Here is a 25,699-nt window from a genome sequence, read left to right on the forward strand (position 1 = left end):
AAAAGCTTGCATTGCTGTAGGAGATGGTGGGGGTAGAGAGGCAGCAAAGGAACTGCCCATTTCAGGGAATACTCTTCTTGTACAAATACAATGTTTGGGAGATGTCATTGCACAGTTACGGTTTGTGCCTTAACAAGAAATGCCTGGTTTCCTTTGGCCTTCATCAGATCTATTTCCTTGTGGGGGCCTCTGGCTTTCTCCAGAAGACATCACTTATTCTTTTACAGGCAAAATATGTTAGTCTCAGTGTAGACCAAGGCTTGCTCCCATACGATCCCACCTTATGTTGGTATAACTACATCGCTCAGGGGTGTGGAAAATCTACACCCATGAGCCAAGCAGAGATGCTGACCTGACTCCCGGGGCAAATAGTGCTGTGTCAATGGGAGGGCTTCGGTTGCCATAGCTACTGCCTCTCGGGGACGTGGAGTAGCTACTTTAAGACATCCTTCTCTTGGAGGAAAGCTGCTAGTCACCACATTTACCAGTATCCCAGATTAGTGTATACATATAGAGAGAGGATACACTCTCAGCCTTGAGCAGAAGGGGTGATTATTAGATCCATCACCCACGGGAGTGTTTAACAATTGAAGTTTGGCTGAATAATTTTGCTTTGGTAAAACGAGTCAGGTGAGAAGACCAGCGGTTTGCACTAAACAGCAAGACTTGATTTTTCAGACATCTACGCTCTGGGAAGAGCTCCATTCAGAGTGAGGGTCTTGTGTTGCTGCCTCTTCTTACTTTGTAGGGTGCTGGCACCCTAGATGTCATTGATGGTAAGGGGCTGGGCCCAGTAGAAATTGCTTAATGGAACAGACTCACCCATGAATTATGAATGGCGAAAGCCAAGATAAAAATGCATTCAGAATTTCTTTAATCATGTCACACAACCTTCTTTACAGTGTCATGGCAATCTACATTTCCACCATCTGCTTGATTTTATTCTGCCGCCACTTCTCAAATACAGAATAAAAAGGGGCATTTTAAAAACAGAACACGTGGCCATTTTTACAAGCCTTTGGTGCTGCAAGTGAATGCTTTAGCCTCTGGTTGTGGGGGGGGAAAAAAAAAAAAACATCTTCAATCACCAGGAAAATCTTTCTTTCCATAAGAACTTTAAAAGAGAAGGCTTTCGCCTGCATTCCCCCCCACCCCGCATCTTGGTTACAATAGCAGTATTTTCCCTCAGTGTTTTCGAGTAGAAACCTATCAAACAGGCTCGTATGCACCTCAGAAATGGAAGAAGCTTTGGGGGAAAGATAACTTCAGTTGATTATTTTGGTATTATGTGAAGGTACCCAGAAAGTTAATCTTGAGAGGTTAGCTAGGAAGGGTATCCTGGGGGAGAAAGGATGCATCTTTCACCCTCTAGGGCATAGGCTATCTTTCCAAGCTACATTGACATGGAGGGATTTTATGTTATGGCCCATCAAAGAAATTGCTGCTACGAAAGACCGAGGAGACAATCTTTCCAGTGGAGTTGATAGTGCCTTCGCTATCTGAACTGGACTCCGAATCGCTGCTTCCCGAGTAGGCGCCAAGGCCCGGGAGGATACCAATGCACACAGCTGCTGAGGGGCAGTGGACTGCAGAGCCACTCATGGAGCTGCTCCCGAGTGGAACACAAGCTGGCTTTTCTGAAAGACACATTAACAAACCGTTACACTCTTCAAAAAGCAAGAGCATGAGTCACACGTAGCTTTTAATCCGAGAGTATAACCAGATGCTATACATATACTATTGCCACTTGAACACTGTACTTACCTAATACAATTAAAGCAGCTTTGTTACTCTAAAACTTCCTCCAGTAGGAAGGACTGGCGACCCCAGCGATGGGCTATGGAGCTTTTCCTCACTAGTCAATCCGGTCCTGGGAAGGCAGTATTTCCTTCGAAGACCATCAATTTGATACATTCCATGAACACTAAAATGGTTCTGCTTCGTATATTTGACAAATTTTGCCCTGTAATAACTGGGTTGGGAGAAGGACTACTAGAGCAGTGGAATAAAGCAACATCTCCAGCACTCCACAGCTGGTTAGCTTTTAGAATGCTGGGAAACACAGTTAACTGAACAGCTGGAGTTTCAGAATGTGCCTTGGGGTGCAGTTAGTAAAAGCTATTCTCTCTTGGCAATAGCCGCCACAACAATGAAGACTGAAATCCAGCTTGATTTGACTTCCTTTCTTTCTCAAACACATTTGTCTCAGGCTGAAGCTTCCTAAGCCAGTCCACTGCCCAAAAGGGGAGTAGTTCTGATTTTGGTCAACCCTTCTGATGACCTGAGTACAGGAGTCCCATTTTCCCCTCTTGGTTTGGATGACAAAACTAGTTCCCAGCTAGCTCAAGGACAGCTGAAGGAAAACAGGTCTAACTTAGCTTCCTTTGTGCATCTTACTAAGATTTGAAAAGCAGGGAAACCAGTCGTTTAAAAGTTTAAATTTGACAATTTTAGGCATGAACTTTTGCCCCTCCCCCCCAACTCCTTATTAAGTATACTCCTGCTGTGAGCATCTCTTTCTACGGGTCAGGCCAGTGGAGCCTGTAAGCTCCAAAAAGCAAAGCACTCCCAAGTTCGGGTAAGGATTAGTCTGTTAACAGCTGCTCAGCCTACATTCTGCACAGGAAGAGCGGCCAGGTCAAGTAGCCTTTAGCAGAGGCCCAGGATCAAGGGACTTTTAAGTCTTGTTGTTCAAACTTGTAAGATCCCCAACACCAAGCAGTTTTGGATTCCCCTTTAAAAAAAACAAAAGCCAGACCCGAGCCGTATCGAAATCCTGAGCACTCGGGGAAGGCAATCCCAAGCATTAAGCTACATTCATGAAGTTCACCCCACCATGCTGCACATAGTTGGTCAGGATATTATTTGTTTGGCCATGTCATGGGGTTGAGTTATCTTAACTCCAGCTCCTTGAGTTGTTAGAATTTCACTGCTACCTCATTTTGCACCAAGGCTACCTTTTGTTGGCAGTTGTGTTTACAGAGGCACTACAGATTATAGTATAGCTAATCTGCTTGTGCGGTGGTATTTTATGAAGCTTTATTTAAAAAAATCTGAAGTGAAAGGGAACTAAACTGCTAGGGTGCCTATGCTCATCCCCCTGAAAACTGGGGCTGCTATCCGACTCTGTCCATGAATGGTCATTTGCCATACAAAAGCAAAATATCCCTCGGCTGTTTGCGGAGAACCCCATAGCCCAGACCAATGGCCCTCTACGGTCAAATAGTAAACCTCCGTGGTGGAGCCTTGTCTTAATCATGACTGCACTGCTGTAAGTTCCTAAATGGCTGCCAAGTTTGCCCTGCCCAGAACAAAGGTATTTAGGTACCTATCTCTGAGTCTTTGGGGCTTCTGTAGCCACAATGACCATCTATTGCTTTGCAAAGCATTTGGAAATACTTGGGAGTACTATGAAAAGAAAATAAGATCTATATGCAACACAGTCCAATTAGTTTCAATCTTGGAGAAAGATAAGAGCCCTTATAACAAATAACACTGGCAAATAAGTTATGACTTCCCAGATATAAACCCTCTACGGTCAAATAGTAAACCTCCGTGGTGGAGCCTTGTCTTAATCATGACTGCACTGCTGTAAGTTCCTAAATGGCTGCCAAGTTTGCCCTGCCCAGAACAAAGGTATTTAGGTACCTATCTCTGAGTCTTTGGGGCTTCTGTAGCCACAATGACCATCTATTGCTTTGCAAAGCATTTGGAAATACTTGGGAGTACTATGAAAAGAAAATAAGATCTATATGCAACACAGTCCAATTAGTTTCAATCTTGGAGAAAGATAAGAGCCCTTATAACAAATAACACTGGCAAATAAGTTATGACTTCCCAGATATAAACCATTCTACATATCAAACTCCAAGGCCAGAACACACCTTGATTCTTGTCGTTGTCAGTGTCTAATTTCAGTCTCTTCACACTGTTACCGCCTTCTGAACTGTAAGAGAAAGGGGAGTCACCTGGTTAGTCAGAAGACAGTCACTTTATAACTGCAAAAATCATAACACTAGATTTGCCTTGAGTGCCAAAGAGAATTCCAGCCAACTACCTTGATAACTTTGCTGCTAGTTGGGAAGGATCGCTATTATGCAGACATTCAGCATACTGCCTACACTGTATTCCCACCCCTTGCCAAGTTAGGTAGTAGAAATCCAGATCTAGGAATCAAAGCCAGGTCTTTTGTATGGGAACACAGCATTAGCACTGCCCACCTAGCTGGGACTATTGATCTTGAAATATTGAAGAGTGTGTGTCCAAGAAAACCCCCAAATAAGTTTGCATCTCTTTATACTGAGGGACAGCATTCATCTCACCAAGAGAATACAAGCCTGCTTACAAAGGATGGGATCTTCCTTCAGATCTGTCACTTCTATACTCCTCCAAATGCTTCTGATTAGAAAAATCAGTCCAGTCATCCCTTCACTAGTCAACTAGGTGTTGCTCATCCTCTCCTGTATAGAAGTGCCTGCTATCCCTGAGGGGGGATAGACGGTTCCTCTGCCCATGTGCCAAGTGGGAATTGTTAAGCAACATTATGTAGCACACCAATAGTAAATGTGAAGATGCTTCTCCTTCATCTGAGGGGACAGTGACACCTCTCCCTGCATTAAAAAGTTAGTCACAGAATAAACCTGCAATAATACATGTCCATTTATTGGCAAGGAAAGTCTATAATGCCCAGACAGATGTTAAATTGAGGCGTCACTTAATCTCAGCTAGCCTGAAATAGAAGAAAAAGTGACTGACTTCAGAAACGTCTTAATGTCAAGGCACTGACATGTCAATTTTGAAACACTCTTTTCAAATAGATGCCATCTGCAGCCATCAGATGTGCCATCAAGCAACATGCCAGAACTTGCTGCTTAGATGCCAACGGTTAGGGAGAAAAATAGCTCTTTGGATGCTAGCTACCATCCAAGTTTTGTTCCCTTTTAAAAACCAGTCCAAGTTGTACATCATGAATTGGAAGAGGAGTTTTGAGATATTCCTGTACTGAATTTACCAAAGCCAGCTTCCTAGATTATGAGTTACTATTTCACTGGGGATGAAATTACTCACCACAAATCAGAAGCATCTGAAGGAATCTCCTGTAGCTTCAACTACAACCAGATTCAATCACCAATTTACTTCTAGATGCTAATTAACAACAGTCATTGTTATCAGATGGACTGTTTGATTGTCTATGGGAAGTGAGGCTAGGTCTGTGCTGCCACTAGTGGTGTAATTTGCAGCTCATGTAAACATACCTGTGCTAGCTTCAGTCTAGATAGCTCGCTAAAAAATAGCCTTGAGGATGCGGCAGAGCCAGCTAGCCGTGTGAATACATACCCAGGGGGCGTGCACAGCCCACAGTGCCGAGTCCTCACTGCTAATTTTAGCGAGCTAGCCAGACTGGGTGCGTCGACATGAGCTGCAAGTCACACTTCTGGTTGCACTTCCATAGCCTGAACGCATGGTCATAGTCCAGATCCTACAGGATAGTGGTTCCTATTACACAATATTGTAACGGGTAGCTAAGATGGGAGTCTCAAAGAGGCGAAACAGCGAATGGGCCACTGACCTAAAACTGCCCTATCCCTTGGGAAGCGAGGGTTTTGCAACAACGCTGTCAAGCCAAACTGGTGGAGAACAAGAGAAGCTTGCACATTACCCTCAGGAGCAGATTGTCACAATGAGTTACACCAACAGTCAAAATTATGCAATTAGGTATCAATAAAACAAGCTGACGTGATGCAAATCATTCGACTCAATACAAGTGGCATGAATAAGATTGAAAATAGGCCATTTTCAGATCCAAATACAGGATGTAATGACACTGACATGACTGAAGCCTTGTCTGGTTGAATCATCTTAGTTTCCCCACAGTCTGGGAGACTTATAGAAACATGCTAGTCCCCCTCTCTTTGCTAAGGTTCACACCTCTGACAATCTCCCAAAGGCAGCTTTTGGCCTGCCTCACTCCATACTGCTAACTCAGTTCCTCTCCTTGTGAATTTATAGAGGTGTGAAACTAACCTTCTGTGTTTCACAGCTCCTGCCAACAGCTTTGCCTGAGAGAACTTGTTCTTGTTTTCTACTGATTTCACAGTGAGTTTCTTCTCTGCTTCCTTCTTTGGGTCCGTGCTGACGCCCACTTTGGCGAGAGTGCTGTGAATTAACAGTTAAGGATCAACCGGGATGTGAGAGATGACAGTTCTTCTGCATTACATTCAGTCTGGCCTGCTAACGCTGATGGGGGTTCATTCACAGCTTGAGGGCCTCATAGTCCTGTGCAAGTCTTTTGAATGGCATTGAGCAGGTACCTCATGCCAGCAGTGTGAGAACCTTACTCTTAGGAGCTGGCGCAGGTGTTCCGATGCCAGGCCTGTTCCTGGAGGACTCGCAGGCAGAGAGGGATGCAGGCTATAGTGGCAGATGCATAATGGGAATTCTCCTCATCAGATACTTCAGGATAGCAAGGAAAGGACTTTGTACTGGACCAACAAGCAGTGCTCTTGGCACCAGAGGAGATACCCTATAGGCCTGTGTCCTCTCTCGTTTTTAAAAAGTTTTTAGGAAAGGTGGAGGGTGCAAGGAAGGGGAAAAAAGTGCAAGCACAAGATGACATGGGACCTCCTATCACCCCCTGGGCCCAGACACTTTTGTTACAGACCAGCTGTTTCCCAACCCAACCTTTCTGAAGGAGAGAGAATTCATTAGTGGGCCAAATTCTCCTCCCCACTTTGCAACCATGCAGCACCAGGAGAATTCATCCCACTCGGTCTTCCATAAAGCAGAACAAATTAGCCTTACATATCACAAGGCCTTCTTAAAAATTCTCTCCTCCCTTTATGCTGGCCTCATTACTGGTCACACAGCAGGCTCCTTCCTTCACGGACAGCCTGAAAATTAACCCTGCCAGGTTGGAATGTGGTTGGACTAAGATTCAACCAGACCTTTGAAGAACCAAAAAGCTGGAGTGAGGGAATCTTCTTTCTTACAGAGAATTTTGTAGCAGTTTGTCCTCAACATGTGGACAAGGCAGATAATGATTTGTTTAAATGAGATTGTAAACTCTTTGGAGCAAGGATTGTGTGCACCTGTGCATGGTGAGCACCCAGTATAATGGGGGCCCTGAACACAATTAAGGCCTCTGCGAACTACTAATGCAAAAGATCGAGGGCCCAGAAGTTCCCTTCCTCAGTGAAATACAAATGTATTGGCTGGTCAAGTAAGAGTGGCTTAAACCTGTCTGTCCTCATATACAAGTAATAATCTTAAAGGATAGGTCATCCCATAAAACGTAGATTACATTTTCAAATGCCCCCCCATGGCTTATAAGCACCACAGCCCTGTTAAGAACAACTCTGCCGTAGAAATAAAAACCACATTCTCTTTGAACAATGGCCTAATTTCTCTTCTTTATGCTGCCCCCACTGTTAGTGAGTAGCATCATTTACCAGTTCCAGCAATGCCCACAGAGGAAATGAGTAGCCTATACCAGAACATTTGAAAGGTGGGATGCAGGTGCAACCCATAACGAAGCAGGCAAGTCTGGATAGGCCTCAAAGGCTGGCTTTCTGACATTAAGCCACACCCAAGAGTCTGCAGAAACACTAACTGGTTCTCTTCCTATGGAGAAGTCCAGTTTGATCCCAGCTGGGCTGATACAGGACCCATCAGACCACCTCTTGAAAAAAATACCTCCCCCACCCCATTTCCTTGCTGCTACTAGTGCATTACTCTGGTATTTATGGGGACCTGGAAAATCTTCTGGAAAGTTTTATAATTGCACCTACAAACACAATGTAACCTACAAGGTTACAAATCAAAAAAATTACCCTTAACTCCAGTATCAGTCCCTTCTTTGACTACAATTCCCTGAAAAAGCTAACAGCACAAATTCATATAACGCCACAAAAATCTGAGTTGCACAAATAAGTAAAAGACAACATCAGCTGTTGCAGGGAAGACACAGGACACAGTAAACTTCAAACTTGGCAGGTCATGTCAGTAAAGTGGCAGCAAATGTGCAAATACTCTGTTTTAAAGTGTATTTACACACATACTTTGGAAATTCTGAACATCTATTTAAAAGCTTTGTTTTAGTCTTTCCAGTTCATAATGTGGATCATTCCTTATTTGATTTTTCCAGGGACATAGTTACTATCAATAACCCAGTCTGTCATGTTTGTGATTTTCTTCCCCCTCTCAACAACTGAACAGCCACTAGTAGTTGTAGCTGCTAAGTGGCTTAAAAAAATTTTTTTTTAAAGACATGGAACAATGGTGCCATGCTGTGGCCACTTGCAGTAATAAATGCTCTCTCTAGACAGGCAGTACCTCTTTAAAACAGTTTCATGTTGCAACATGTGGTTCTTTTCACTTATGTTAGCGAGGTAGGCTCTTATTGTCATATTTCTAGAATACCTGAATACTAGGCTAGCTAAAGCCATTATGAGCAAGCTGAAGTGTAATTTTTATCTACAGATGCCATGGCAAAGGATGCTATTTTGCAAACATTGCAACCCTACCTCCAAAATCCTCAGCAACTAACTAAACATCCATTTGCAGAGACTGAAACACCCATTGCTGGTTTTATCTAAATTAGCTCTATGGGCAGAAGTTCCCACTGCTGGAATTGCTGGATTGACATTACAAGCAAAATTACTTTTCCCTCCCATAAAGCTATGTAAAACAGATGTACAGAGCGTTGTGTTAATCCTGGATACAAGCATAAAAATAGTTGTCCTACAATATAGTTTAATGCTAGCATTATGGGAGAGATGACTGGCAGGACTTCCTTTTCAGAGAGCTCTAAGATTATATGGATATTTCCTCTTTCATGCTTTTCATTTGTCTCATCTAAATAGATTGCAAGCTCTTCTTGAAGGATCTCTCTCTCAGTATGTTTGTACTGCGTTTAGCACAATGGACCTTCATCTCAGTTGGGGTCTCTAAGACTACTGTAATACAAATTAGTAAAGCAAACGTGTTTAGTAAATTAGTTTAGTAAATTAGTAAAGCTAGTGTTTACAAAACTATTTCTAAGAAGCATTAAAAATAATACAGGCAGACAATTAAAAGTTCTTTATCAGAGAAAAACTGAGTAGTCAGTCACTTCTGCAGTACAGAAGAAGCAATTTTTAATATACACACCCCTACAAACATCACATACCCTTGCTTTGTGTTGAACAGAACAGAGCATTAAAATACTTTTTAAAAAGTAAAATTCAGGTTTGTAAGAAATGGTTGAGAATTTCAAAGCAATGTAGGCGATTTAGACACATCTTCCATTAAAAGTAAGCATCTAAATCCCCTAGAATGCTTTGAAATTCTCAACCATTGTCTGTAGCCAATATGTATCCATGACTATCAAGTTATGAGCTATCAGACAATGCAATTAGGTATTTCAGAATTGCAATAAGCAATATCCTAGTTTTCCTAATACCTTCCTTGCTGCAAACTACACACTTTGGGTTAGCACAGCCAGGTAACCCTCAGTCTAAGTCAAGCTTAATTTTAGAGAAACCTAGAACGTTCACAACTTACCTAGAGATAGAATTAGTTAAAGCAGCACCGATAACTGGAACCCTTTCCCAGTGTTAACCATGGGCTTTGGGGGTTATGAGTTGGCCATTTCAGTTCCCACTTCAGGCAACATTTTATCTGACAAACTACAGGTGGAATACATTTTTTCTTTTAAAATGACTCTCAAGGTCTAAGCATGTTAAATCATTCTGAGACAATTTCCATAGGGTGGTGTCACATTTTTCACCTATTACAGTGCATAAATGGAAGGAGACTATTTGAGCCACCTATTGATCTTGGTCTGTGCTTTGGGCTGGTGCCTCTGCGTAGCTTAAACTGAATGTTATGCTGGGGAAGTCTGATGGAATGACAAAAGCAACATTTCTGATCCACTTCTTTTTAGACTGGAAGGACTTTAGGGCAGGGACAATGGCATCCTACGACATTTTGAGCTCTATAGTCACACAATTACTAATAATCCATTTACATCTCATACTGCAGAAACTATCTTCCATTTAAAAATGGATGCCAGCATCTAAAAGTAGCTTAACTTGAACTTTAAGATGGGCCACTTGGAGTTACTCAATCTGCCAGGAAACTGAAACAAGATACAATGACAAAATATAGGGTGAAAGGCTAAAAATTCTCATTGACAGTATCAATAAACTTAGGACATGGGTTCTACAATTTGTAATATATAAACAAGGCCTGTCGATGCAAAAACAGATGATACTTTAAAGCTGTAAAGACTGAGCTTACTGATACCTAAAACTCTGGAAGATACACTGCCCGGTAACGTCAGGAGTCAATTACTTAGCTAACAGAGGGCACATAAGACTCCTTCTAGGCTAGCATGATTCACTTTTGGACTTGTTTGACCTGGCTAGTGCAGTCATATCTATCCTGTGGAAGCAGCTGCCATGCACATCCCAATATTCAGCACACCCTGAAGCAGCCGTGGTAGAAACTAAATATATCCCGTGAATCATCAGTCCGAATAAATCTAAGGAAACTCCTATATGCAAATGTGCCTGCTATGTCCCACATTAAGTTTTGTGATTTCTAACTGTACTCGCATTATTTACAAAAAGAGGAGCTGGGGCAGACTGGCACATGCTACCAAGTTAGATGTTGGCGGTTCCTGTCTCATGGATAAGTGATGCATTTCCAATACATATTACCTTAGGACATCTTTATATAAAACCGGTATCAATCGGATTCTCTCCCCACTTCATTTTCCTACTTCATTCCTCATGTGTGGAGTTTGACCCTCCTTGTTCTGCCTCAAGCCCCCTCTATTCCCCCTGCTAACTTGCACCGAAGTGTCAGAGTTTGCACATCAACCACCGATTACTTAAACATAATGGGCTTGATCATGACCGAACAGAAAGGGAGGAACCATCAGCATCTTGGTAGATGAGAAGAAACAATTCTCTCCTTTCAACCTTAAAGACAGTCATCACTAGCTCAATGCTTTGCCATATGTGCAAGCCCAGGCTGAGGTCCTGAGCTTGTCCCCAAGCATGTTGGTCTGGCAAGGGATAGAAACACAGTGGAGTTGACAGGCTTAACCCTCAGGCTGGGAGAAAAAGAGCATCCCAAGTTGCACTCTAGCACTTCTCCACGAACAGCCTTAACTATTGCGAAAGCAATAGAAAGACAATAATTCAATAGCGACTTCAAACAGTTTGGCTTTTAAAGCTGTCAATGTACATCTGAAAAAAACCAGCTTGGTGAAAGCAGATCTGCTTTTTAAATTAGGTGCGGGATAAAGCAGAGCTTGCAAAAAGGGAAAGCCCATCCTTCCTGTATACATCCTCCCTTCCTATCCTTGTATCAGTGTAAAATATCAGAAGAAGCTAACAGCAATTAGAAGGAAACAGGAACATTCAGAAAAATTTTCAAGACATGACCAAAAAAACTGAGATTCTGAGAGATCCAAAATAAGAACAAAACGAAGCACTTTAGAGGCAGATAATCATCATATACACTTCTGTGTACAAAACTACTTTGCAGGAAAAACAAGTGTGTGGACATCAAAGTCTGATTGCAGCACAACCCAACTGTAGTTCCCTGTCTTATAACCGTCTACTCAGACCAGTGGCGAGTCATTTCAATGCAAAGGATATTCTGTATTCATTTAGTTCTTTCAGATCATCTTCTCTTCGTTGCTTTTCTATTAGCGCTTGTTGCCGAGAAACCTCATCAAGGAACTTTGTCTCATCTTCATCTAAGCCTCTTACCATATTTTCTGAATAAAGCAAAGCAAAAATTAAAAGCCATTTAAGAAGCTGGTAGAGTGGAGGACCACGCAACAGTACTTTTCATCCAAGGTTTTCAAAAGGTAGATAATCATCCACAGGTATTTTACAGATAGCATCTATAGTACCACTAAAGCAGAGAGGGGAAGCGATCACTGGTAGGGTAGGAAGTAGTACCCATGGCTACTATCAATCCTCTCTTCTAACCAGTAGAACATGCTGTCAGTTTTAAAAAAAGTAAGCATATATCAGACCCTTCAGAAGACAAACCACCCAAGGATCAGCTTGTTTTTCTAATTAATGACAGAGAACAAACTTCTCCGGGCTAAAGAAAGTCTAATCAATGGGATTCCAGATTAGCAAAACTGAGCTCCCAAGCATATTCAAATTAAGGGCTTGTCTACACTGCTGTAGCACTTCAGCGTACTACCTATGCAAATGGGAGGGGTTCTCCCATAGGTAATCCATCTCCTCAAGAGGCGGTAGTTGGACGAATTCTTCCATCAACCTTGCGTTGTGTACAGGGGAACTTAGGTCAGTTTAACTACATGGCTCAAGGATGTGAATTTTTCACACCCCTGAGCGACGTAGTTGTGCTAACCTAGTTTTCTAGTGTAGACCAGGCCTCAGACACATGTTTTTGAACAAAGCAAACATAGCATGGTAGTTTACTGAACACATACTCAACCACAATTATAAATACAGTAAAAGCTAAATTAGCTAAACATGTCCTGTTTAGCTATCAAGACTTTACTCTCTAAATTTCCATTCTGGTATCCTATCTGCTCTTCCAAGTAGGGTACAGATAGCTTATTAGAAGGTTCTTTGAATCTCTTGTTATGCAAAGGATAATCACTCCATCAAAGCCACACATTTTCAGAGAGCTAATGAAAGGCTTAAAAAAAGCAAAGCCGGCGGTGTCTGTGGCCAGACCGAAAATTCTCTTCAGTTATAGCAACTGGCCAAATTTCACTGGTTTTAGCTTCATGAAGGTTTAATTCCTAAAGATGATTTTTAGGACTTTACATATTTAAGGGCCATATTTTGCCCTCAGATAAAAGTCCCACATAACTTCAAAAGGCAGGGCCTGAAAAATCTGATGAGTGGCAAGCTTCAGGAAGGGTGGGGCCTCAAAGTCAATTTTTGTTGAATATAAGGCTTTAATTTGAGAAGTTCCAGTTCTTACAGTTGTGAAGACTATAGTACTCCTCCCTGAGTCTCCAGACCAATAGTCTCCAATGTGTCTGCTACTGCTCAGAGCTTTCCTCAGAAGCAACAGCAAGGGAGAAAACACTAGTCAGGTTCACTGGTCCCATTCTGACTGACTGCATGAAACTGACAAGAACCTTAGTTTTACTCAGCAGGTGCTTGGTATCTGAAACTATAAGCAGCAGCTGCCAAGGCAGAAGTGGTTGTTCCTAGATCTTACTGGTATCGCTCTCCTATGAGTCAACGTTTGTCTGGTACGCGAGTCTTCTCGCTTGCAGGTGTTGGATAAACTTTTTAAACCCCAATCAAGGGCAGCATTTAGCCCCAATATAACTATCTACCAAAAACAATATTTTTTGTAAAGCTTACCAATAAGCACGTTGAAAAGAATGGGTACTTTCCCCAGCATTATCAATCAACAAGGTATGTGTGTCAACAGCACTTTCCTTTCTAGTCAGCCTACTCCTGTTGCCCAGTGCAGTGATGTATCTCAGTCCAATATTTAAGCTATATTGAATTTTTTCTGAAATGAAATTGAGCTGTCACAAATACTGCATAATTGGGCAAGAGAAACAAGCTGATTTAGATACGAGACAGCTACAAGGAGCCTTTCACCCCTAGGTCACTGCTGACAAACTGATCGCTATTTGGTGGCCAATATGAAATGATCTGGTTGTCTGTCAGTTCCCAGTAGAACTGTCTTTTGTCACGATTGGCATCCTTGATAGCAGTGTCAACAGAGGTACCCAGCGCTGAATCTGAATGGAAACTGAATTCTTCTCCTTCATGTAAATACCGTCCTACTGGTATGGGGTTTGAGGGGTGTCCATGGGGCAGAATGAGGAAGCTTGCATGGCTGCTGCCCATACTATATCTGTTCTGTGCCTTATACAACTTTTACCAGCACTGCATTCATTCAAGACCCCAGAAAGGAGATTGCTTCCATGCACAAACACCTCTGCTCTCAGCATTGTTCAGAAGGGAAACAGAGCACAATGACAATTCAGTAGAGTTGTAGTAAAGTATCTTTCTTTTAAAAGCACCAGAGTATGGCAAGGAGGTCTTTTTTTAGTTGTTTTAAAAGCAGCAAATCCTGCAAGGAAGTCTGATTCTGTGCAATCCTAATATATTGCCTATATTCTGTCAATTACACTATGAGGTTTCCTGAGCAATCTGAGAGAAGCAAGATACTGTCACTATGTTTATTTGTTCTATCTTCTTCCAACTGCTTATATCTGCTTCATACAATATATACACAAACATATAAAATACATTGTGTATTTAAGAAACCACATGTTTATGTTTACATTATAACTAGAACTGCTCAAATTAAATTAAATTACAGAATTTTGTTAGATTCCAAAGCAGTTTTCATTTCATTGTGTTATGCAATGGCCCAATTTTCATTTTCTAGGTTTTCCCATGGATTTTTAAAATGTTTTTAAAACAAGAATTAACTAGATTTGAAGAAAAAATCCCACCGTGTGACTCTGCCAACCAATCCAAATTGACAATGCAGAAAAATGAAAACCCCAAAAATCTTTTTGAAGGACAGGCTACATTTTCTCATGAAGATTTCTGTTCAAGATTTTATTTAATGGAAAGTTGTTTTTAAAAAACCACTTTTTAAAATTTTCTGTTTTCAGAAGATGGCCAAATCTGTTTATTTCAAAAATGTTCAAGCCTGCTCATTATATCTAAGAATGAGTCAACATATCTGTATCACTCTTAGGGCCAAATTCTGCCCTCGTATGTACACATAATTCCTATGAAGTCAATACACGTTGGGCACACATACGGTAGAATGTGTGCCTTAATGTTACACTTTCCTCCCCCCTCTACCCCACAATCTGTGTCAGGCCAACAGTCCCCCATACTGAGGTAAATTGGTCATAACTCTCTGGAGCCACCAACACTGATTTTAAATCAATCAAGTCTTCCCATCCTTCCCCCTAAAAAGCAATTTCATCACGGACAGGATCCTAATAAGCACTAAGAGATCAATTGCGCTATTCATGGCAGTGTTAGTTCTAACAAAGCACTGTAACTTTATGCATCTATTAAGGACTGAGAAAGAAGAATTCCATTTGATGTGGCAACAGCAGGGCAGAGATTTAGGCAGAATGTAATTACCCAAACTGAAGTTTGGCCAAAGCCTGACCCTTGCAAAGAGTACCATATGCTCTTTAAAGCACCTCAAGCGGTCAGGGCCTCTCTTTTAAATGTCTGAAAGATTAAATCTCTAACTACTGTTTGTCCCCTTTCACTCTGGAGCACTGGTTCAAAAGAACAATCTAGAACTGACTCAAACATCATTCCTGTAGCACCTGACTTCAAGCTCTCTTACCCAACTTCTCACTTTTCCTTAGAACAGCGGTTCCCAAACTTGGATCGCAGCTTGTTCAGGGTAAGCCCCTGGCGGGCCGCGAGACGTTTTGTTTACCTGGAGCTTCCACAGGTACGGCCGCTCACAGCTCCCAGTGGCCACGGTTTGCTGTTCAAACAAAACACCACAGGGAGTGGTCTTATGTTTAAAGCACAGGATGGGGAGTCAGGAAAACTGGGTTCCATTTCCAGCTCCACTACTAATTCCAACATCCTTCCGCTTCAGCTTCTTGATCTGCATAATCTAATCCAATACTTCACAGGAACGTGAGTTTTGATGGACATTAAGTAACTTTTAATTCCTTACGTGCCAAATGCTCTCTTAATGCAAATAATTACTGTACATATTTTAGGATGCACAGCAGCAGTACGATCCACCCATTTGATTATTTTCCAAGTAAATTTCAGAGTGACCGTTATGTAACAAACCAGTGCTTTGAAAAAAGACAAATAAAGCATCAGACAGGAAAGAGCTATCCATCTGGCCACGCATCTCAAAGTTACCAAAGATGTGGCACTTTTCTGGGCTTCAGCTCAGAACAATAACTTGCTGGTGCTTACTGAATTTAAACTGCTCCTCAAACTCCTGCTGTTTCTTGTCTTTCTGTTCCTGGAGTCTTTCATATAATGATCGTGGGTCATACACCTCCTCTGGGCATTCTGAGAGACGGGAAGAGAGCAAGAGACAAGAACATACCTTAGACTATTTCTTTTTTATTGTTTTTTAACAAGCAAGCATGGCTTTTAATCTCCCCCCTCCCCCCCACTTAAAGCTTTTAAATATTCTCACAAGCATAGCAGCTGGTTCCTTTGATTTTTGTAGTGACAGTTAAATATTCTTTGGATCTCTTTCCTGCAATTACCAAACTATATCCTAGTACCTTCTGGGTCCTCAGGTTTTCGAACCTTCTCCCATTCTTCCTGTCTTCTCTTCCGCCGCTCATCTAGCTCCGATTCAGACACAAATCTTTTGTTAATTACAAGGTCAGCAGTGCCATCTCCTCCATCCATTGTGGAACAGCCTGTCCAAAAAAATACATGGAAGAGAATACTGATACTGGAGGCCAGATTCCAGTTTCAGTTGCATAAGGAATACTAGAAATAGAAGGTTGCACTTATGAGCAATACAGATCCTTCAAGATACATAGGGTATAGGAGATAAGAGTCTGACCCCACAAGTTGAAAAACGTAACATTAAATATTAACTCAACGTAAAAATGAACACAATTCACCTTGATTCCAAAGCGCCACTTGTAGGACATCTTTAGTAAGAAAGCGAGATCTATTAGAGTCCATCACAGAACCCAACTCAGTAACAGCAGATAGATACTAAACAGATACTATACTTGTTCTTGGTCAAAAGGTTCAGAAGAGGGGTGCATTTTGCATGTAGCAACAAAATTGAAAGGTGAGGGATTAAAAAAACTTGTTAAAACAAACCTGTTTATAGAGAACCTCAAAAACATTTAAACAAGATACAGAAACATTTGCCTATTATAGGCAGGCAAGGCTGTCCAACTCTGCCCATTATAAACCCTACTTTTAGTTGCTTATAAAGCTTTGCCACGCTTCAACCATTTGGGCTGAAATTTTCCATGCCAAGTGTCTGTCTTGTGTGAATTTTTTTTTTTTTTTAATTTCAGCCAAAATGGTTCATCTATTTCCAAGGATGAGGTGATTTGATCACGTTTTTTTCAGTTTGATTTTCCCCTCCTAAATCTAGGAGGCTGCACACCAAAACCTATGTTAAAAGAATGTTAAGGTTGCTATTGTCAAGCACTCAAAAGTTAGGAAATGCCACAATTAAGACTGCCTATGGGTTAACAACACTGCAGACAGGAGCTTAAAGTACATTTTACAAAAAGACATTTTAAAATGTAATCAAACTATTTCTGTTTATATTCAGGGTTTTAAAATCCATTTATGAAAAAAAGTTTTGGACCAAAGATGACCTTGCTAACCCAGACCCTAAAACTGACACATGAAAGTAGTCTCTGCCTACTTCTAAGCAAAAATTTAAAAGCAATAAACAACATTGAAATGAGGCTACCTACTACTCAAACATCATTTTCTCTACAAAAATACAGTTCAGAACATTATGAATGTAACAACAAATTAATGAAAGTTGTTAGAGAAATTAAGTCTATTTTATGGTGCATTATATATGCTCTTTGTTCATGTCTTACTGAATCTTGTACATTAACAAGTAATTCGCAATCGGATTTCCTACTCATTAGCACTAATTGAGGTTCTACTATAGTTATCAGTGCCACTGTAAGACTGATGTCCGTAAGGAATTTCCTGTAATCAGGGCTTAGTTGGTTTCATTCTGAACAGAGGCTTCCCCAGTGACCAGCAGCAGTATTCAGTGACAAGGGAGAGACACCTCCCTCCCCCCCCCCCCCGCACCTCCAGTCTTCACCCACACAAAAGTCACAATGCTTGGCCATCATGCAGGTGAAGCAAGTGACATGCTTTACAAGTGTTAGAGTGATCCGCCTCAAAGAGAATTAATTAACTTGACACCTAAAGTCCTACTCCCAGTTTAAACCCATGCAATATATTACAAGCCTTAAAGTTCAAGATTTATTCTGCCAGTATAAAGTTATGCCCCTAATCCAGATAGTTATAGCTCTGTATTCTAGAATAATACATAAAATTGATGCAAGTGTAAGGTTGTTCATAGAATAAATCTGTTGCTATTACTTAGATCAGTGGTCCCCAACCTTTTTCATCTGGTGGGCGCCAGACGGAAAGCCACCGCGGACCGTGGCTGGCGGACGAGCATCCGCCGAAATGCCGCCGAGAAGCGGCAACGTCAATAGGCGCCGCCGCCAACAAGCATCATCATCCAGAGATACCTTAAAATAGGCCTGATTTTCAGAAAAAGCTGAGCGTATGCCTTCTGAAAATAAGGCCCTTTTAAGCTGTCTCAAGATGGGCACACAAAAATTACAAGTCACTTAGGAAAGTGTAGGCTTAAATAAGTTGCCCAAAGACACACAGGAAATCAGTAAGGAGGGTTGGAAGTTGAACCTATGCCCCATGGGTCTGAGTCCAGGGCCTCAACTATAAGAACATCTTTCCTTTCCTAATACATGATACGTTCTTTTTATGGCAGCTGTCCCATCTCATGAACTCCTTTTGGAAAGGGATAAAGGATTCAGGTATGTTGGTGATGGTAGGGCATAAAAGAATGTAGATGGGGTGAAGGGGCAGAGACTCAGGCTACACCTACATTTACGACAGCGTATAGAGTACAGACACTGCACACTCAGCTAGCATGGGTATAAACAGCAGTACAGATGGTGAGACACTGTTTCGGCAAGTAGAGCAGAGTTCCCTACACATCTGAACCCCCAGCATATATACCCTACACAGTTCTCTACATGCCCAAGCAATGCCTCTCACCCCTATGCTGCTATTTTTAGCAGTGCAGTGTCCCGCTGCCAGAGCCTTTCCCCACCACAGCGAAAGGCTCCCCCTGGCCAGATGTGTAACTACACACTGGAGCGACAAGAGTTTAGTTGCAGACTGCCTTTCACTGCCACATGTTGTGCATGTACTCTGTATGCTCCCACAATTTCATTAGGACTAATCTGTTGCATGCAAAATTGTCCAACCTAAGCGCATCACAATCCTAACAAAATCAGTAGGCTCAGAGGATCCCTTTACTCTAGGGAAAGGATCTATGTACAACAGTTATCAAAAACAGGTTCTCCCCTCAACTGGTGCCACAGCTTAACTGTGACTTTATGCAGGACAAAAGCGTTTTCAGCATCATTATGGACAGCATGATGAAAACCTGGAGCACAAAGATGAAAATGAAAAATGCCATTTAAAAATGAAAAATTGGATCTTTTCAATGTTACTTCCATTTTTCAGCAAGATAAGTCAGCATTTTTACCTTCAGAAAGTCCAGATATTTAGATGTCAGCTTATAATGAGGTTCACTCTTTCCCCTCACTCTCAAAAACTAGTGGAAATACAACTAACCTGCATTTGTAATGCTGATGATGAAAGGTTGCTTTTTACTTCTATTTATTGCTACTTAGTGGCTTGTGTATACTCAGCAATTTTGAACAATTTGAATACCCACTTCTTCGGATGCATGAAAGCTCATGCTCCTATACGTCTGTTAGTCTATAAAGTGCCACAGGACTCTTTGCTGCTTTTACAGATCCAGACTAACACGGCTACCCCTTTGATACTGAACATGTACTAGTTTCTCTGCTTCCCCCTGTAAAATACTGAGAGGCTCACTCAGTGATGTCATCTGGATGAGCTGCTGAACAGTAAGTAAAGGAGATTCTTATGACAGGGCTGATGCTTACGCAGTATTTATACTGATGGTTACTGTTAACTCTTCAGAACAAACTGCTGTCAGAGATTTTTTCCTCGCTGCTGAATCCATTTTCTCCACTTGGTTAAAAAGGAACTGTAGTCAAAACATTTGCTCTGGCCCAAGGCATCCCCACTGCTCTGTAAGCAGAGGGGACTCTTATCTGGCACAGCACCAAGTTGGGTGCCATCATTCCTCTTTAACTCTTCAGAAGTCCCGCCAGGGTGTACAGCAGGGATCTACTTCTGAGGTAGTGGGGGGGGGGGTTTCTACCCACTCTCTATGGCATTCTCCACACCAGAAATGGCACATACCAAATCCGATCTCACCAGTAAAGTAACTAGAGATGAAAGGCAGGTATGAGAAATAAGTGAAGATTTTGGAGTCTCTCCAACTACCAAATTTTAAACAATTTAAACATTATTTTAGTTCTAATTACCTCCCTCACAACTTTCACATATAGGTAAATCAACTCCTAAACTGTTTTCTTTTCTAAACCTTTCAACAGATCTGAAACCTATAAGGTATTTTTAGAAATGCCTAGTTTAAAAACTTTATTTTAACCCTCCCACACACAAGTTCTTCAAGATTTAGAGCATTGTCAGGGGGATTTCTTGGACCATACCTATTGATGTGGATTATTGATATGGATTATATTTAAGGAACAGATCTACCTCATGCTCCCCATTTAGTGTTCGACTGATAGCATAAAACAAAGCCATCAGTAATGGAGAGATAAGAGAACTGGTCTTCAAAAGCCTTGTAAATATATACACCAGGAAAAGAAGTCTCTAATAGACCCTCACCATCCCATGGCTGGGTTTATTTCATACCCTCCGTTTGACTGGCATGCTTGATTGTTAAGCATCTAACATCATTCACAATGCTTACATCAGAACAGAAAAAACATGCAAGACTTGGAGTCTAAATCTTGCACACTCAAGGCTCCTATTAAATAGGAAAGTTAAGCACATGCATAAACATCTTCAGGATCAGGACTTGGTCTGCAGGAATTGACAGCTAAGGCCTCCCCACTGGCTATAGGATTTTTCTAGCCTTAATAACTTCCAGAAGATGAAGTTTTAAATATCACAATACTATACTGTTAAATTCTGAGGCAAAAAAAAAAAAAAAAAAGATCAAAATGTGTCTGTTTAGGACAGCAGTCTAAATCCACCTCCCTCGCCCAGTATAATTTAGTTTGTATCTTATGGGTGGATTGAAAGTTAAAAGCATCAGGGATTAGTCAACGGCAGTATGAACTGCCAATTTCCAATCTACTGTGCATCTTGATAGAAACCTATGACATGGCATACGGCATCTCAGATAGTGGCTAATACCAGATGTTTCAGAGACAGTCACAAAAAAACACTGGGAAAGCTTCTTCCTGATATATTAGTTAGAGATTGGCTTATGCCCTGACGCATGAGTTTCTCACTTCCAAACTCTTTGGTGTTTTTAAAAAAATCCTTACTAATGTAACAACTATAGCAATGTCCATTTTTTTAAACCCTGCTAAGCTGTTGGCCTCAGGGATATACACCTCTACCTCAATATAACGCTACCCGATATAACACGATTTCGGATATAATGCAGTAAAGCAGTGCTCCGGGGGGGGGCGGGGCTGCGCACTCCGGTGGATCAAAGCAAGTTCAATATAACGCGGTTTCACCTATAACGCAGTAAGATTTTTTGGCTCCCGAGAACAGCGTTATATCAAGGTAGAGGTGTACTGAGGTAATGTGTTTCATAGGCTGAACACAGTTCCTTGTATTCATTTTAAATTTTCAACCTTTGTTTCGCTGAACGTCATTTGTTCTTGTTTTGTGAGAGGATAAACCAAAAAAAGTTATTTTTATTTTTAACTCGTGATGAATAAATTGAGACATATAAAGTGTCAGAGAAATAGGTCTGGCAAGATCTTCAAAGCTGGCTGCTGTTACTAAGCCATTTAGTTTTAGCCCAGTTTACTTAGCTAATAAGGATTTTGATGTAACAAAACTGATAGTTTTCAGAGTAGCAGCCGTGTTAGTCTGTATCCGCAAAAAGTACAGGAGTACTTGTGGCACCTTAGAGACTAACAAATTTATTTGAGCATAAGCCCACGAAAGCTTATGCTCAAATAAATTTGTTAGTCTCTAAGGTGCCACAAGTACTCCTGTTCTTAAAACGGATAGTGTGATTCCAAGGCAGACACCGGTTTCATTTCCAGCGACTCAGTTAAATGCGAACTTTGTAAAGAGAATCCCTAACTAGGGAAATTTTAAAACTATCTCCCATGGTTGATGATACTGGTTCAGCAGGTGTAGGAAATGCTGGGACAGCCTGAAGGGTGCCACTACCATTTTCATCATCATGCTACCCAAACGTGATAGGTGTGAGTGCTAAAAACAGCGTCAGACACTTAAAGTAGAGCTCCTAAGATTACAAAACACTGGTGTTTGTAGCCATGGGACATTTTTCAAGGATTTCCATAGTGCAGACAGGGCCAGCTTGTTCAAAACTCTAACTTAAGTTTGGTCATCACTAGCTTTCTTACACTCATCTCAATCACACACACACAAAAAAACAATTAGAACCAGTACTTTGTTCTAATACAGCACCTTTCATCTGATGATCTCAGAGCAATTTAAAAACATTAAAGGGACACCATCAATTTGAAATCTTATCAATTTATAAAAAGGTGAGACGTACTTCCCCCTGCCAGATTGTGCAGTCTGAATCACATTTGTCTATTTTTTCCTCAAAAAAACCCAACAAAAACACCAAAAACCCATTTCTCCACACTGTTTCTGTGTAAAAGATCCACATAAATAGGAGAAACTCACTGACAGAGTCAAGCAGTGAAAGTATCCCCCCATGTAGTGTTATCAAAGATTCCAAATGAAAAAACTTTTTAAAAAGTCAATTATAGTGGGTTTTTTTTTTTTTGGGGGGGGGGGGTATTTGTAACAAGAGATAATGTGTTGAGACAAATGTGATTTTTAAAAAGAAACCTTGTGTCTCTTGGAGCACCACACCAGAACTGGATAGTAAAGTTCACATTATACAGATGGGGAAACTGAGGCACAGAGGTGCAGTGACTTGCTCAAGTCTGCACGACAAATTAAAGGCAGAGCTTGACACTGAACTGTGAAGTACTACTCCAAACCCTTGACTATCTTTCCTTCATAATGTGACTTATTTCACCAAGGTACTCACTTTCAACTGATTGAACTGTCAAGAAGATAGGGCCTGCCCTAAGACATCAACTTCTGCGGAATTTAGGCATTCATTTAAGAGTTTCTTGTCCTTGAATAAAGAAAGCCTTCCAAATTTGAACTGACTGTAACCCCAAAAAAGTGTTATCTTCCCTAGTTTTCACGTAGACAGCTTAAGGATCTCTGAAGCTTCTCAGTCCTTTTCCCAAGTTCCAGTACAAGTAAAATGACTAGACTTAGATAAGTATTGCTGTTTCCTTTCAGAACCCTTTGCGCAGCACTGAAACCTACAAGAATCGCATCCATTTCACTCTACAGGTATTAGGAAAAGCTATGAGTAGCAGAGGACGCACTTTGCTGACGCCCCAAAGAACTTTATCAGCTTCCAACTATTAGATATCCAAACTGTCAGTGGTTGAGTGCCTACAAGCATTCTACCACCATACTTCCAAGGGTGCTTTGTTTTTGTATGCAGGCAGGAAGAGCTCTCAGATCACAGGAATCTTACACACAAACACTATCTTCTCAGAAGACCACAGTCGCCAGAAGACCAAATACTCAGACTCAGACTTTAAGGTCATAAGGGACCATCCTGATCATCTAGTCTGACTTCCTGCACATTGCAGGCCACAGAACCTTGACTATCCGCCCACTCCTGTAATAGACACATAACCTCTGGTTGAACTACTGAAGGAATCACCTGTACAGGGATGTACTACTAATTTTGTCTTCATGCTAGCTCTGTTTATCAACAATCTAGTGAAGAAACTATCAGTTGTGGCTATGGTACATTGCTGTATGATTAGTTATTATGAACTACATGCACTAAACTTAAAGGTTTTTCCATCCATATTACTAAAGAAAAAGCATGTAGGGTGAAAAACTTTCTAAATGAAATGCAACACTGCTCTTCAAGATGTCCTACACTCTATAGAGCACAGCCAGTTACAGCTTAATGGGTGCCAGTCTAGGAACAACACCTGAAACAGGCTACTGCTGTCATGGGGCAGCTTGAAGAAGAAAGGTAGATGTATATACAGAACTCCACTTGTGACAGCTCTTCAGGAAAAAAAATAATAGTTCATCAAGTCGTGGAGGCTGCCATCCGATACTGCAGAATGAACACTTTCATTTTTTTTAAAATGTAATCCTATAGCCCTCATCATCCAGCTCTCTGGAGTAGAGCCAGTGTTTCCACTACACATGTGTCTGGTACTTAGCACAATAAATTCATAATCATCAACCTCTAGCTGCTAATGTAACTCAAACAAATAGTCAACCTCACAGAAAACCTTCAAAATATCCTCAAGTGTACCAAAGTGACGTCTGCCCAGGCCTGAAGTGGCCGGATATCTGAAAAAGCTGTGAACTATCCTGCTTATCTCGAAGTGGTGTTAACTCTGAATCCCAGCAATGCTGGTTTAAACATCAACTTTCCAATGTAGATCAAAGAGCCCAAGAAAAGAGGAGGATCTTAGAGAGAACTGCACCATCTTTCTACAGCAAGAGACATCTGTTCTCGACTAGCCATACTGTGCCCTGGAACAACACCTTTACCTAGCTCACCCGCTGTTTAACCCAAAGGGGAGCTGGCTTCCGAGGCAGAGTGGCTCGGCTAGGGAGACACAAGCTAACACACATCACCACACAAGAATCTGTAACCTTATTCTCCTCACCCCCTCCCTGGATCCCCACATTACAGCCACCTGGCTTCTCCCCCATCCCCCCAGCCTCCCCTAACCCATCCCCTCAGCCTCCCCCCAACCCCCCCAGCCGCCCTCTAACCCCCCCAGCCCTAACCCATCCCCCCAACCCCAACGCATCCCCCCAGCCTCCTCCTAACCCCCCCAGCCCTAACCCATCCCCCCAACCCCTAACCCATCCCCTCAGCCTCCCCCCAACCCCCCCAGCCCTAACGCATCCCCCCAGCCTCCTCCTAACCCCCCCCCAGCCCTAACCCCCCGCCCTAATCCACCCCCCCTCCCCCAGCAGCCCGGCTTTGCACTCCCCCAGCAACACGGCCTCCCTCAGCAGCCCGGCCTCGTCCCCTCCCCGCATCCGCCCCCCAGGAACCAGTTCGCCCTCAGCCCCTGCCCCAAGGCTGCCCTCACCTCACCCCCCCCCCCCCGCGGCGCAGGCCCCCCCACCTTCCTCTCGGCCGGGCCCCTCAACAGCGCAGGGCCTCTACAGCGATGTGCGCACCATACCCCACTGCAGCCACCATTGACCCCGCGGGGCCCCGGTCTGCTAGGAGCCACACCCCCTTCCCGCCCCAACCAGCCAATCATTTGCCTCCTTCCTCTCACACGGCCACTACTAGCCAACCCCGGCTCTCGTTTTTTCTTGGCCGTCCCAACAACACGGCGACGATTGGCTGATCTCGTGATAGGGCGGTGTGATTGGATGAAGTGTCACCGGCTCGGGGCCCCGCAGCCGGATTGGTGGGCTTGGCGAAGGAAGGGGCGGGGCGGGGCGAGTCGCCGGGGCTACGGGGTTGGGGGCGGGGGAGGAGGAGGAGTCGGCTCCCGGAATGGTAGGGCTGGCGCCTCCATCTTTCCACCCCGCGCCCAGATGGCACAAAGGGGCAGCGCCGCCCGGCCGCCGGCCTGAGCGGGGGACGAGCCCGGCACCGCCCCGGTAGGTACCGCGAGCGCAGGCGCGGAGCGGGAGCCCCAGCCCCCCAGGGTCGGGCGGCGAGCGGGGGCTGGCGACCCCAGCCTGGGGGGAGATGCTGTGGGGCGAGCCCCAGGGAGCTCCCCTCAGGCGTGGGGTGGGGCGGGGCG

The 25,699-nt window shown here is 42.7% G+C and overlaps 1 protein-coding gene across 1 annotated transcript; it reads right to left on the reverse strand.

Moving 5' to 3' along the window:
* Positions 1–857: 857 nt before the first annotated feature.
* Positions 858–25,179, reverse strand: PSME3IP1 (proteasome activator subunit 3 interacting protein 1). The gene is made up of 8 exons (XM_065416393.1): positions 25,064–25,179; positions 16,607–16,636; positions 16,256–16,396; positions 15,936–16,034; positions 11,648–11,770; positions 6,025–6,157; positions 3,885–3,946; positions 858–1,637 (listed from the first exon to the last, which is right to left on the reverse strand). Exons 3-8 carry the CDS (start codon positions 16,383–16,385, stop codon positions 1,420–1,422), a joined length of 765 nt encoding a protein of 254 aa, XP_065272465.1. The 5' UTR covers positions 16,386–16,396; positions 16,607–16,636; positions 25,064–25,179; the 3' UTR covers positions 858–1,419.
* Positions 25,180–25,699: the final 520 nt, after the last annotated feature.

This window comes from Emys orbicularis, chromosome 14, assembly GCF_028017835.1.
Source record: "Emys orbicularis isolate rEmyOrb1 chromosome 14, rEmyOrb1.hap1, whole genome shotgun sequence".
NCBI lineage: Eukaryota > Metazoa > Chordata > Testudines > Emydidae > Emys > Emys orbicularis.